At 34.6% G+C, this 14,391-nt stretch overlaps 1 protein-coding gene across 3 annotated transcripts in view; it reads right to left on the bottom strand.

The window, feature by feature from the left end:
* bi (T-box transcription factor bifid) overlaps positions 1-14,391 on the bottom strand; it is a 244,184-nt gene that overhangs the window by 110,108 nt on the left and 119,685 nt on the right. For 2 of the 3 annotated variants that reach the window (XM_070109745.1, XM_070109743.1), the window contains exons 3-4: positions 13,192-13,305; positions 11,606-11,768 (exon numbers count right to left, since the gene is read on the bottom strand). In XM_070109745.1, the coding sequence (XP_069965846.1) occupies positions 11,606-11,768; positions 13,192-13,305 (277 nt within the window). The remainder of the gene's footprint in view (positions 1-11,605; positions 11,769-13,191; positions 13,306-14,391) is intronic. The other variant, XM_070109744.1, reaches the window with a different exon arrangement.

Consider the following 14,391-nt stretch of genomic DNA (forward strand, 5'->3'; position numbering starts at 1 on the left):
TTGCCATCTTACCCACTTATGCTTGCAACAAATTTGCAATTCAGTAATATGCTCCAATATTTGGTTGCCTGAAAATGTAGCACATTGCTTTGCAGTTGTTCGCATAACTGCGTCATGTGCCACATGCCGACTTCGACTTGTAATGGCATTTCGACGCATTTAATTTGTCATGCAAAAATTTTATTTCGAATTTTTTCTTTTATGCTTTTGGCATACACAAAGGTACAACAACAAGGTAATGTCGTAATTAAATTCTTTAGAGACGCCTTAAATGGAATTTCTTAAAGTATTTACAGGCATAAAAGCAATTTTGAAAGGCAGCAATTGTAAAACAAAGCAAATTGTGTAAATTTAATGTCAGAAAGTCTGAATTAAATTGAAGAAAGTTTTTTATAAACTTATGAAGAGTCAAAGCATGTGACATTGAGCAAAATGCAACAAAAAATACGCAATTGAAAAATTTTCAATTTGTTTTATTGAAGCTTAAAAAAACTAAATGTTACTTTTATTTTTTGTATTAAAACTTTGTTTTAAGAAATGTGTAATTGAAACTTTTGAAAAAAGAAATTTTTAATGAAAATTTATGCAACAAAAAAATATTTTTTTTTTGTTTCCTTTATGTTATTGAGATGTTTTTGTTGTTGAAAATTAAAGTTTTCGAAATTGCCGTTATTTGGCAGTTGGTCATAGCTTTAGCCCTATCTTGCTAATTTGAAATATGAAAAAAATAAAATTTTGTTCCGAAATTTGGTTGAGTTAGCGTCTAATATTAGTAGTCATTTAAATAATATTTTTAAATTTTTATTTCAAAATTTTTTAATATACCGTTAATCACTCATAACAGCATTCGTTTCATTGCGCTTTTAGCTTGCTGCGCATTAAATTTCATTAAAATATATAAAATATTGTTCTGAAATTTGGTTGACAAGTTAGCTGGGCTTGTTCAAGAGTTACGCCTAACATTAGGCTTCGTTTAAATAATATCTTTAAAATTATTTAAAAATTTTGTAATATACCGTTACCCAGTTTTATAAACATTCGTTTTCTTAAACTTTCAGTTTTCTTCACAACATATTTCATTAAAAATTTCTATTAATTAGCCAAGTTATAAGCACCTAAAGACGAGTAACGCCTGCGGCTATGCAACGTTTTTTGCATTTTCGCTGCCTTTTACCCTTTCTACCGCCCTCTCTAACCCTGTTTTCGCGTGCTGCACTTCTTTTGTTTACTCCCTTTCATATTATTTGTAATCGGCTGCGTTATTTTAAATTTTTTTCTTAGAATTCTAGGCACTCACACACCCGCATTAGTGGTAGGTGTTTGCGCAATTTGTGAAGTGTCAAGCGTGGTGTGAAAAATGCCCTCAAGTGACACAGAAATACACACACTTACACATATTTGCGCTTCAAACTGCATTTTTCGCCTGCACTCCCTTGAAAAGTGCATACGCCGTTCATAGCCGACAATGGTACCCTTTTCACAGTCAGTTCCATTTGAGACGCCTTTGTTTTAGCGACTTTCAATGGCAGTCAATTAAATTTTTTGCTTGCAAGAATTTGAAAAACATCAGCCATTTTTATTTTGTATTGTTTTAATGTGTAGGTGTTAAGTGGACGGCTAATTAGCGTGAAAATATTTGAAAGAAAGGCCTACAACAATAAGAAAAAATTTATGAAAAAAAATTTACGCTAAAATAAGAGCGAAAATGTTTGCCTAAAATGGGTATAAATTAATATTGAAAATTTGCATAAATTCTTTAAATAGGTTAGTAGTACTAACTTAGAAAATCTTCAAAGAATATACGAGCGAAACTTCTGTTGCTTACGCTTCAGCGCATGTTACAAAAAGAAAGTAAACTAAAAGCAAATTGTATACAGTTCAGTAGCTACCAAGTTATTTCTGTGCGTTTATAGAAGGCGATGCATGTGGGTGATCATATGCTAGAGAGCTAACAAGGTAATCAATGGAAGAATATAGCAAGATAAACAAGTAGGTACAAATAATATTATATCAAAAGCAAATACAAATAAGAGGAAAGGTGCGCATAACAGGAAAAAATATCAAATTTTTATATTAAAAAATATTTTATTATGTTATCCTTGCAAGCTTTTAATATATTTTTCAAACATATGCAAAATTTTTTAGTTGCAAAACATTTTTCAAGCATTTTTGCCGAAAAAAAAATTTCAGAACTTGCATGTCCTTCGAAAAAAATTCGCATAATTTGCTGTAGAAAAACACAATTAGGCATAGAAATGTGTTTTAAATTAATTTTCCACATTTTTCGTCAAAGGACATTCGTATCCTTGCACATCATGTATAGTTTTTTTGCCTTAATTTTAATTTTTTTGAACTAAAAATGTATTTTAAAGCAAGTGTAACACGAAATTTTCGAAAGGACATTCATATCACCGCTTTAAAATTCTATTTAACACATACGCAGAACTAAATTTCTTCAAGTGTAACACCTTTAATACAGCTTTAAACAAAAAAAAAAGCAAGTGTGCTAATATGCGCAGTTACAAAGAAAACTAGCAACGCCAACGTCACCCCACATATTTTTCACTTTGTTAATATCATTGTATTGCGCACGCATGTGATACTACGAAACGAACCAAAAACATAAATTGGCCAGATGCTTTTGATTTTCTATCTGAATTGTTTCAAGTATCCCGCAGGAGTATACAAAAAGGTGCATCTGAATTGAGCAAGGAAAAAGCACATACAAAGGCATATTACTTATAAATACATACTTAATATAGTTTGTGTGTGCGTGTGTGTGCTTGAGCGCCTGTAAGGCGTGTGTCGGACATGTAAGCGGTGCGAGGTAGTGTAGAACATCTTCGCATTTATTAAAGTAATATACACACGCTTGCACTTGAATGCACACGCAAGGATAATGACGGAAACGTATGTGAATGCGTGTAGTGAGGTGGGCGATTGTCGAAGTTGGCGAGGCTGAGGAAGAAACTAGTTAAGATAAGGATAAGCATAATGGCTGGAGTAGCTACACGGGCATACAAAACATCGTGTTGAGGTGGTGGTATATCTCTGTTGGGCAGCAATTAATTTGATTTGAGCGCTCAAGCTGCAATGAGAAAGTGCGCAGGATAAGAAAATTTATAGTACCACCCTGTTGGAAGTGTTACATGAACAGAGTAGTCGTTTATTTGCGGTTTTTAGCCTTTGTTGAAGAGATTAAGCTGCGGAATCGTACAAAATATGACACAAGTAATCTGTCACATGTCACAAAAATCGATCAGCTGTCACAAATATAAATTAGTTGTCACAAAAGTTGATCAGAACTAACGTGGCAAGCTAATGAATCAAGAATTTTGTACTTTAGTTAGTTTGAAACTATGAGTTGCTAAAATTATATTCGTAGTCAATTAAAAATGCGTCAATTGTCATTAAAGCTGACATTAGGTTTTCACGCTCTCAGCTGTCACAAAAGTCGGCCAGTAATTATGAAAACTCTCGTGAAACTCTTAACATAACAATTATAACTATTTTAAATATTACGAGTATGAAACCAACAGTTGTTCAAAAAATGTCTCTCGGTTGTGATGTTAACACTGTCAAAAAGTATTCGATGTGGTCAGCTGACACAAAAATCGGTTGATAATTAGGAAAACTGTCATTAGAAATTATTAGCGGTTGTCAGCTAACACAAAAGCTTTCACGAGATACAAAAATTGTTTAACAACTAATTTTTTGGCACTGCCATGCTTACGGCGTTGACAGCTATTAAAAAAATTTGGAGATTTGTGGCAGCTGTCATTAATAATTTTAAAATGATGTCAGCTGTCGCAAAAATTGTTCATCAAGTATGACATTACATAGCAACTCAGTATTTGGTGCTGCTGTTATTCTAAGCATCTGTCAGCTGTCAAAACGAATCGATCACTAGTGTTAATTATTTTGTCAGCTGTCATTAAAAGTAGTCAGTGTTTTGACTATGGTATTAGTAGTTATAACAATTACTTGAAGACAAAAAAATATTTTTTTTTTTTAAATAACAATATATTCCATAAATATTGCCTGTCAGTAATCACAAAAAACTGTCATTAGTTTCTTGGTTAAGAAATTGTCATAAAACTGACAGCAATAATTATTAAAACTTTTACTCCCCAACTGTCTTCCCTACTGGGCACTTGCAACTACAGAAAGTGTCCAGACCGACCAATTTCTTTGAAGTCTTCCAATGGAGTCGAACTACACACACACATACCAACATGTAGTGCAGAGTTGTATGAAAATTGCGCAAAAACGCAGAAAATTAAGTGCATTGCCGACCCAAACACAACATAAGTGGTACAAATACCCTCCAAATGCGTTTGGTAAACGCCCACTTCGAACCGGTTATCCAGCGCCTTTGACCAAGTGAGCATGAATTAAAAATGGAAGTGTGTGTTTGTATGTCGTTAGTTCGTGTAAGTGGCAAACTAGTACTTTTTACTTGCCACTAGCCACATTAAATGCAATGTTTACTACATGCAACATGGCACAAAGGTCGCCATTGGTGATGCAACATACTGGAAATACTTGGTTATATGCTTTTGTGTCTAATCAAAAGTGTATTTTCGGTCACCTAGCTGGTTGTTTTGTAATGTATACACACATAAGCAATTCATATATCCTTTGAGTGGTTATATTAGCGCTGTGAGTTGTAGACATGTGCACAAATCTCCATTATAACACAATTTAATAGTAATACGTTTTTTTGTTAGTTGTTGCTGCGAGAAATATGTTTATTTTTAAGGATCTCACAAAAGATATGTTTCTTTCCTGCTTTTGTAAAAAATATTAATTTGAAAATATCAATAAATAAAGATAAATGCTAATAGTTATATGTTTTTTCAGCAAACTAACTAAAAAAATTTAAGGATCCTCGTATCCTTCGCACAAAATGTTTTCTATTCAACTTAAAATTGCAGCATATATAAGTCTTAACATTTTTAAAAAAATATTTGATATTTTTTTTCGAAGGACATTCGTATCCTTATACTGAATTGTTGTTTTTTTGCATTAATATTAGCTTTTATGCTGACTACAACGTTTTTATGAAAATTTGCGCATACTTTTTTTAAAAGGACATGCATATCCTTGCTAAGAAATATATTTGTTAACATTTCAAACAAAATTTCGTGCGTGTATTAAAATGCAGAATTGAAAATTAGACGAAATTTTATCTGAAATTTGCATAAACAGTGCAAAATTTGCTTTAGAAAGGCATACAAGTATACTGACAAGCTTAACAAGCTTTTCTCAAAAGCACCCTAAACTTATGCGCTTGGCTACTGACAAAGCAACTGCATCAGCAACTCGCTGTAAATCTTTTTCAACAAAAATGTTTTTTGAATTCTTTTTCCCACTCCCTTCCATGAGGTGAGAAAAGAAGCTACCACTTGCGAGCGCATTGTAGGAATGCATGCAAGAGTGAATAATTTTAACACTTGACGCAATATGTTGTACGTCACACCTCAACGGCAGCGGCGCGCAGTCGACGAAGTGTTGAAGTGTGTGCTTCAAGCAAACACACACACACACACACACAAACATAAATTTGCATAAATCATACCAGCAATCATGTAGTAACGAAAAAAGCTTGTGTTGCTGCATGCAACATGCATGGAAAATTCTCAACCCCAACGCCAGCTGTTGCAAGCAGCATGATGGCTGCGCTACATAGGCGCAAGCAATGCTTAGTATTGCTCGCAGTGTGTGTATATGTGCGTGTAGCGGCGGGTTGTAGCCACAGAGATAGGGGTGCGCAAATCAATATGGCCGTTCGGCGCGCGCAAAACAACCATTATTAACGGCTTGTGGTGTGGCACACACATATGTATGTACATATTTATAATTTTTTTTTTATTACTACGCTGAGCGCCGCAGCGTTCTGCTAGTTTTTTTTTTTTAATTCAATTTCTTTAATTCTTGCTTTATAATTTTTTAATGTTAGCATACTCTTTGTTGTGCGCGCGCGTTTATTTTTAGTGCGCACACACACACACGCATGCAGCAAGCAGCTATGCTTGTATATGTACTTTATACAGTATGTGTGCTCGTATTTAGGTCCCTTGCTTTGTCGCTTACCGCTTTTTTATTAAAAATTCTTTTTGATTTCGCATGCCGTTTGACAGCCGGCAGCTTTTGTGGCTTTGATTTTGGGTTTTTTATGCATGGTTGTATAGTCACACCAGTCATTGTGTTGCGGAGATGCGATAATAGCGCGTATACCAGCTGCTACTGTTATGGAATTGTGAGTGTTGGAGTTTAATCTGGTTAAATTAAAGAATTTTTAAATTTTTGATGAAAATCTCGGTTAAAATGCTGTGTCCAAATTGCTTATTAAGCTGTTGCTAACAAAGCAAAATACTCTGTATTATGCAATAAATTAAAAAATTCGATTTTCTAGTGAGCATACACAATTTTCTCTGCAAGGATATGCATGTCCTTTTTTGAAATAATACAGAAAATCGGCTTAGAATCAGTGTAATTGGTTAAAGTGGCGGAAATAAATGTTTAAAAACATTTCTTGAGCGCAAGGATACGAATGTCCTTTGAAAAAAAAATTTAGGAAGCAATGCAAAAGTTGCTATAACAAAACAATAAGCGTTTTTTTGTCGCAAAAAACAAATTTTCATTTAAAGGACATTTAGCTGCTGTTGTCAGTAATAAGCTGCTTTTGCTCTTATATGTCAAAGTGACGCTAGATTGCAAAGTTCGAATAGCCCGATGCTATTGTTTAAAAACCACAACCACGCTCCGTTCACATTATCGCTACAATTTACGCAATTATAAAATTCAAATTCCAAGTGCCAACTAAAAAAGTAGATATAAATCGAAAGTTATAATCAAATATAATTATAGCACAAATTATAGGTAGACAATTGTGGTATGCGCAATAAAGCAATAACACGTCTAGTAGGTCAACCGAGCCATATGCCGACTGGGCGGTCCAATATTGCGTGTCTTGGCGAGCACCAACTGCGTTACGGCTGTCATTGGTCACATATTTTGACACGCAGTCAGTCGGCTAGTTTAACATTTCAACGGTTCAATGCTTTTTAGTTTCTTATTTCCATATTTTTTATTTCTATAGAGTGGTGTGCAACTACCAGCCGCCACGCATATAGTTCAACGCGCATTTTGACTTCATACAGCGCACGCGAAAGGGCGTACCGTTTAGAGGGCTGGTGGGCGTAGGTGCTGTCACAACTGGGAAAGCAAACATATGTAGCGCAATGTACAAGTGTTTGTAAGACTAAGCTAGGCGTGCCGCAAGAAACCGCAAACACACGCGCTACACACAAAATTATTAATAATAGTGGCAAAGTAACCTTTTGGTGCCATTTTTTTTTTTGTTGGTAGTGCGCGCGCGGACGTACGTGTGAAGCGCCACAACTGACGCTGGGCGTAACACCAAGCGACACATTAACAACAAGAAACTAAAATTGCAACGCGAACCCTTCTTCCTGTGACGCCATACAAAGCTGTGCGGTCTTGCCGCACCGCGGGCGATTTTTCCGTCTGTGACGCGTGAAAAATTATATAACCACTATCTAGTTGTACAGCGTAGCGCGGCCTTACGTGTCAAAGTTCGTGCGCCTGGCATAGTGCGAGCTGAGCGCCGGCGAAACTACGGTGGCGCTCTGGCTTATGATTAACTAAACGCCTTAGTAGGTGGAACACAGTGCATATTTTTTACAACTTCTTGCGCGGTTCGCTTTGTACGCCTATGCGCCTTCCACAACGCCACAGGCGCAAAAGCAACGGGTGGTGGCGTCTTCGCTTGCGCGCATACACGCGGTCACGCGAATTCGCGAAGATCAAAAGCAACACCGGCAAATTGCCCCCAACACCGTCCCCATCGCCAACGCGATCAACGTTACGCCGTCCAATACAGCGTGCCGCGGCATGCAACTACAAGCTGATGGCGCACATCAATAAATATTCTTTTGCTGTTGTTGCTGTACGGATCATACCGCAGTGCTAACGACGACAGTATCGCGCCTGTGCTTGCTATTTTATTTTTTATTTTATTGTGCTATTTAATCCGTACAACAGCAACAACGTCATCGTCGATCAAACGAAACAACCCGCGTACCCCACACTTTGTACAGTTGACTAGCTTATGCAAATCCACCGCTAGCCAGACTAACCGGATCGGTACAAGCACACACATGCATACATAGTTTATTGCAGCATCGTCGGCATAGTTCAAAGCGTAAGGCGGAATTGGGCAAAAGACTGATTGGAAAACAAGTAGAAAGAAAATGCGTCGGCTTCGCGCGTTCGCTAGCGCGCCATTCGATGGTGGTCCGATGGGAACATGCGCGCATTGCCGGTGTGCAAGGCAAAGCGTCGTGGCGTGCGGACAAATATGAATCGTTATGATCAGCGCCACCGCCAATCGCCACTGTCGCAGCCCACTCAGGCGGCCGGTCGGCCAAATGAAGGCAAGCTATGCGATGCTGCATTGCGTCGTTTGCCACATTATGAATGGTGCGGCATGCGATAATTTCGATATTTTATTGACGCTTCACTTTGATAATCAATATCTTCTTATATATATAGCACTCATTCGCTGTGAAGTTTGTAAGCGCGTGTAGTTAATTAAAGTATAAGTAATACTCTTGCTGCAAAATCAATGAGGAAGTACAAGTTGTTACAACTCGAACACTAACAAGCGACATTAGAAGTAATGACGTACGATATCAAATGAAGCGTTCGATAGCGCGATGATGCATTGAGGTGAGCAGCTGGTATTGCTTGTCAGATTAACGAGTGAAGTGGTGGAGAGTGCGATGACGCTTGATGGAGCTAAAAAGGCTGTGGAGTGACTATTTAAGTGATGATGTGTTTGATTGAAGAATACTAACTGTAAAACATAGAACGCACCGTTGGCATTATCACAGCAATAATTTCGAGAGCTTTAGTATAGCAAACAACATAAATTTCAAGTGGAAGTCAAAAGTAGTTAAGCGGAATGAAAAGCTTTTTGGACTTAAGGCATTAGAGGCCGAGTCCAGCACGCATGGCTTTGAATACAGATCATTCCGTAATGCATTGACACCGAATGAATAGCTTTATTTTTATATAAAGCTTTCGAAGCCCATTTTGTCCGAAAGCTTTCAGTTTTTTCTATATCCATTCCTATTGTCCAGAGATTACAGATTATATTGAGAATTATATTACCTAGAAAAGCTTCAAAAAGCTCTTAGAATTGTATTTTCGAAACTAGTACGAGCTCTGTTATGCTTTTTAAATAGACACTGAAGTATGTAGGTAGTAATATGGATATGGAAGGGCTCTCAGCTCCAGAAATAGCTCAATGTCAGTTTAATTAAAGCTCCAAGGACAGCTGAATTTGGAGGTTAAAAGAAGCTTTGAAGCTTTTGGTAGGCCGAAATTAAAGGTAGAGCTCAAAAGCAAACTGCGTAGTTTCCCTGCCTACTAGGAGGAAGTGAAGCATAAAAGTTGGGATAAAGCTCTTAGTTGGTATTTTTCAAAGCTATCGAGGCTATCTCATATATTCGCCCGTAATGGGTAATTTGGTCAAGTTCGATATTGTCGAATGAACTAATTAGTTAAGTTAGGTTAGTTCCGAAACTTTAAGCTCTTACTGTAATTCATTTTGTCAAGCAGAATCTGCCGGAGAAGTTCGAAACTTGTTAATTTATATAAAAAGCCTTAAGGAATTTGGCAAGCTGACTGCGGAAGGTTTGTACAAATAATAATTATTAAAAATTAGTTTAGAAAAGCTTTGTATTGAATTCATCATAGAATAACATTATGAAAGCTGTTTTTAAAGCTTCAATAAGCTAAAAGGATGAAAAGCAAGCAACAGAGTGAGAGTTTCACTTGTTAAAAGCAGGATTTTCCATTTCCTGAAACATCTGTGAAACGAATGAAGAATCAATTGGTGTAGGGAAATATCTCGTCGAGCTTAAAGAGGCAACAAGCGAAACGATTATAGAAGAAAAACGTTCCAAAAGTTCAGAAAAATGTGAAACTTAAATCCAACAACATAACTCGTTTTGCTAAGTGTAAAACACTAAAAAAAATTCCACTTCGCAAGCCGCGCTCTAACTTCCGCTACCGTGCAAACAGCTTTGCAGCCAGTTTTCGTCCAACGTTGGTTAACAACAACAGCATAAATATCGCCAATCGACATGTAACGACAGTTATCACCAAATGAATGGTTACCGTCGCTATTAAAAACACTAAAACCGCATGCGGCATGTTGTGTGGCAAGCACAGCCAGTGGCGGTGCAATAGTAGACAAACGTTCTTTTTTTCTTTGTAAATCAATTTTTTGTTTTTGTATTTTTAGCAACACAATTGCTACTTTATGTTTGCTTAGCTCCTTATTGTTGTTGTTGTGTAGACATTTTAAACGCTCGCCAATAAATAAGCTGTCTGTGCAGCAACAACAAGGTATAGCTAAAGCGTAAGAGCATAAGCGACGCTTTGTTAGCGGTAAAATGTTTGAAGTTGCCGACAAAAATGGCGCCGTTCAAAGGCGGCGATTGATGAGCGGCAGCGCTTCGCTCAGAGATGGCGTTTGCCAGCAGAGAATTTAATAAAAAAGTATTGATATAAAGTTTGAATATTGGTGGTAAGAAAGTTAAAATTAAAAAATAGCTACAGTCACTTGCAATTTGTTTTACATAGACATATTATAAGTATGTGTGGGTATATGAAAATTAATTGTTAATGTAGAGATTTTTAAATGAGCCAATAAAAAATTCTCTCAATTTAAAATCGACGCCTTACATAACAAAAATTTGTGGAAAAAGTTATGAAATTTTTTTGAAACTATTAAAAGTAATTTTTGATTGAAAATTATTTAAAATTTTTGAAATTTTATTTTTATTTTTACTATTTATTTTGAGAAATTTTTTTTTAAATTTTTTTTGATGTTCGAAAATTCTTGAATAAAGTTTTGTTATATTTTTTGGAAAATGTAAAATCTTTTCTTAGCCTTTAACTCTAAAATTTTTTTGTAAATTTTGAGATAATCTTTTTTGTTTAGATTCAGATTAAAAGCTTTTAAATTTTTTTTCTAGTTTTCGCAATTACTTATAGTTTTTTAAGTTAATTTAATACACTTTTTTGTTTAAAATTTGGAAATATTTTTTTTGTTTTTGAAAATTTTAATATTTATTTATGAGAAAAGTTTTTTTTCTAATTTTTTCCAATAAAACTTTTTAATTAATTTTGTTTTAATTTTTTTAAATTTTTTTTTAAATTTTTATTTATCTTCAAAGTCTCTTCCGCCGCCATAATACGCGACATAATGACACTCTATATGCCATTAATTAAACTCCACACTCATTATTCAGCCCAAATGTGTCACAATCTAATTTCAATTAATTGCCTTTCATTTTTGTTTGTACTTCCATTTTATGCAGTAAATTTGAGATTGAGAGAATTTTTTATTTTTTTACCAAACTTGTTTTTGCGCTTGCGAACAGCAGTATGGCGGCCATTTTCTGTTTTCAACATCGAAAATAACGCGACTTTGGGGCATTTTATAAATTTTTTTTGTTTTGTTTTTGTTTTGTCATGAAATTTTCGGTAAACAGAGAAGACGTACAGTACTTACAAATCCATGTTTATCACTAATATTGTTGGTCAATTTTAATTTGTGAAATGAGACGACCTTCTGCATCCACTGTTCGCCGGTGGTCGGCGAATCGGGATGGATGTACATGCGTTTTGGCATTTCCGGATCCGCTTTGCCGGCGATCATCCAGCGGCTGCAAAGAAAATAATAATATTTTATACATTAAACAATTTTTTTTTAATAAAAATGATGATAATTAATATTTTAAGTGGCAATTTATTTTAAGGAAAATTTTATAATAAAAACTACAAAAATATAGATTTTTCAAAAACATTGCTGGAAAAAACCAAAAAAGCACAATTACAAAAACAACAATTTTTTTTTTAATTTTAAAATTTTCGAATAGATTTTAGAAAAATATTTAAAAAAACATACAACAAATTTTAGTTTTAGCAGATATTCAATATTTTTCTAAGCCTAAATAAAAAATTGTTGAATATATGGAAAACAAAATTATTAAAAGTATTGAAAGTAAAATAATTTGACAACATTTATTTTTGAACTTTTTATAAAACAATATTTATATAAAAATTAATTTTTTCTGAAAAAATGTAAACTTTCTAAAAAAACTATAATTTCTTTATAAGAAGTTTGAACTTTTGGAAATGAAAATAAATTACTTTTTTTATTTAAGTTTTTTTTTTAATCTAATTTATGTGAGTGTAAATTTCAATCATAATTTTGTCAAAATGGTAATAAAAATATAATAAAAAATTTTCAAACTAAAAATATTTTTTTTAAAAAAGTTTGCTTTTGATATAAAATTAAAAATACTTTGTTTTTGCAAAAATGTAGAAAATATTTTATTTTATATACAAAATTTAAACTTTACAAATTGAAAAAATATATTTTTTTTAATTTTAGCGATATTAATTTTTAAATTTTTCTTTACTATAGCTACAATTTTTTATACACTGATTCTGTTAAAAAAAATATACACAATAAAATAAAATTTGTTTCAAACTATTGCACAAATTTTTAAGGATTTTTAAACAATTTTGAATTTGTGAAAAAATAAAAAAAAAATGTTGAATGTATTTAACCAAATTTTTTTAGCAAAGATATTTTTAATTTCAATATTTATATATATTTATACCCCTTTAAGCGTGTATATCAAGTTTGCCAACCAGAAGGCAATGCCGGAGACACTATAAAATATATACATAAGTGATCAGCATGACGAGCTGAGTTGATTTAGCCATGTCCATCTGTCTGTATATATACGAACTATAGATATAGTCTCTTAGTTTTTAAGCTATCGATCTGAAATTTGGCACCTGTCCTTTCCTTAACTAATTAGCTGCTCATTTGTCGGAAAGGCCGATATCGGACTACTATAGCATATAGCTGCCATACAAACTGAGCTATTGGAATCAAATTCTTGTTAGGAACTTTTGTATTTGTGAAGGGTATTATAGCTTCGATGCAACCGAAGTTACCGTTTTTGTTTTTGTTTTATGATTACTACTAAATTTTTGGAAATTTTAAAACATAAAAAAAAATTTTTTTCTATTTAACTTATTTTTTATTATATTTTTTTTTAAGTAAACACTCACCTGTTGTGAAACTTGTAACGGTAATCGTCCGCTGCTACGATATCCAAGAGCAAAATATATTTCGCCTTGGCGTCCAGACCCGAAACACGAAATTTCATTTGAGGAAACATTTGCCTGGAAGAAAAAAAATTAAAAATATTAAAATTTTATCAATCATCTTAAAAATTTCGAAAATAGCAAAGTAATTACAAAGTTAACCTCAACCACAAAAGATGCGAGCTAACTGTGGTGAAAAATTCACAAAATTTTACAAGCACAAACTGGGCAATGAAGACATTCACTTTATGCATACAACAACAATAACAACAAATAGCGCATGCTGCATAATGTGACCAACAAAAACTCATTCAATTTCGGTTTATTTTTCCGCTCATCAAGTGGCGCCTCCGCTTGGCGCCACAAATACACACACACACACACAAGGTAGCATACCATTCGAATTTACAAATTTTCACCCAAGACGCCAACGACGTTTATGTCTCGCTTGCAGCAAACTAAATTGAAATTGGCTGCAGCGGTAACCGCAATAATAATAACAGCAACAACAACGGCAACAATGAGCCAAGTAAAAGTTGCCAAGTCGAAAATTGCCACCACATAAAGGCAATAATAACAACAACAACAAGCGCATTTTAGCTTGTTGCCACCAACAAGAGGCATGCCACACAGGTCTGCTGCTTCAAATAGAGCAACAACAAGTTGCAAGGTAGAGGTTGAACGGTTAGAGCGTTAGTATAGCTAGCTAGCCAGCGGTCATTATGTGGGCTGATCGCACTAATGTTGCTGCTCACAGCTGCATGCTGCTGTCTGTGTGCGTGTGTGTGTGTGTGTGCGCTGTAGGCACTCGTCGTCCGAAAAACCAACAAACCATTAAATCCGAAAGCAAACATTTTTATTTGAGCTGCATGTTGCAAGTTCATCATAAACCTGACACACAAACCTTCAAAAGCGTGTTTGTTGCCTAAAAGCCCTATGTGGCTGCCTCTTCGTTGTGACTATGGACTGGCGCTTGCGCAAAGCCGCCCATTTACAACAAATATGAAAATTATAACTTTGGGCAGCAATCACTCAATCGTTCTGTGCAGCGGCAGCATGTAGGGCTGACAACAACAATAATGAGAGTGATATTAAGCGGCAGTGTTGTAAATACACTTAGAAAAATATATAAGAAAAATTAAAAAAAAAATTTGATTGAATTTT

The sequence above is a fragment of the Bactrocera oleae genome, chromosome 5 (genome assembly GCF_042242935.1).
Source record: "Bactrocera oleae isolate idBacOlea1 chromosome 5, idBacOlea1, whole genome shotgun sequence".
NCBI classification, from domain to species: domain Eukaryota; kingdom Metazoa; phylum Arthropoda; class Insecta; order Diptera; family Tephritidae; genus Bactrocera; species Bactrocera oleae.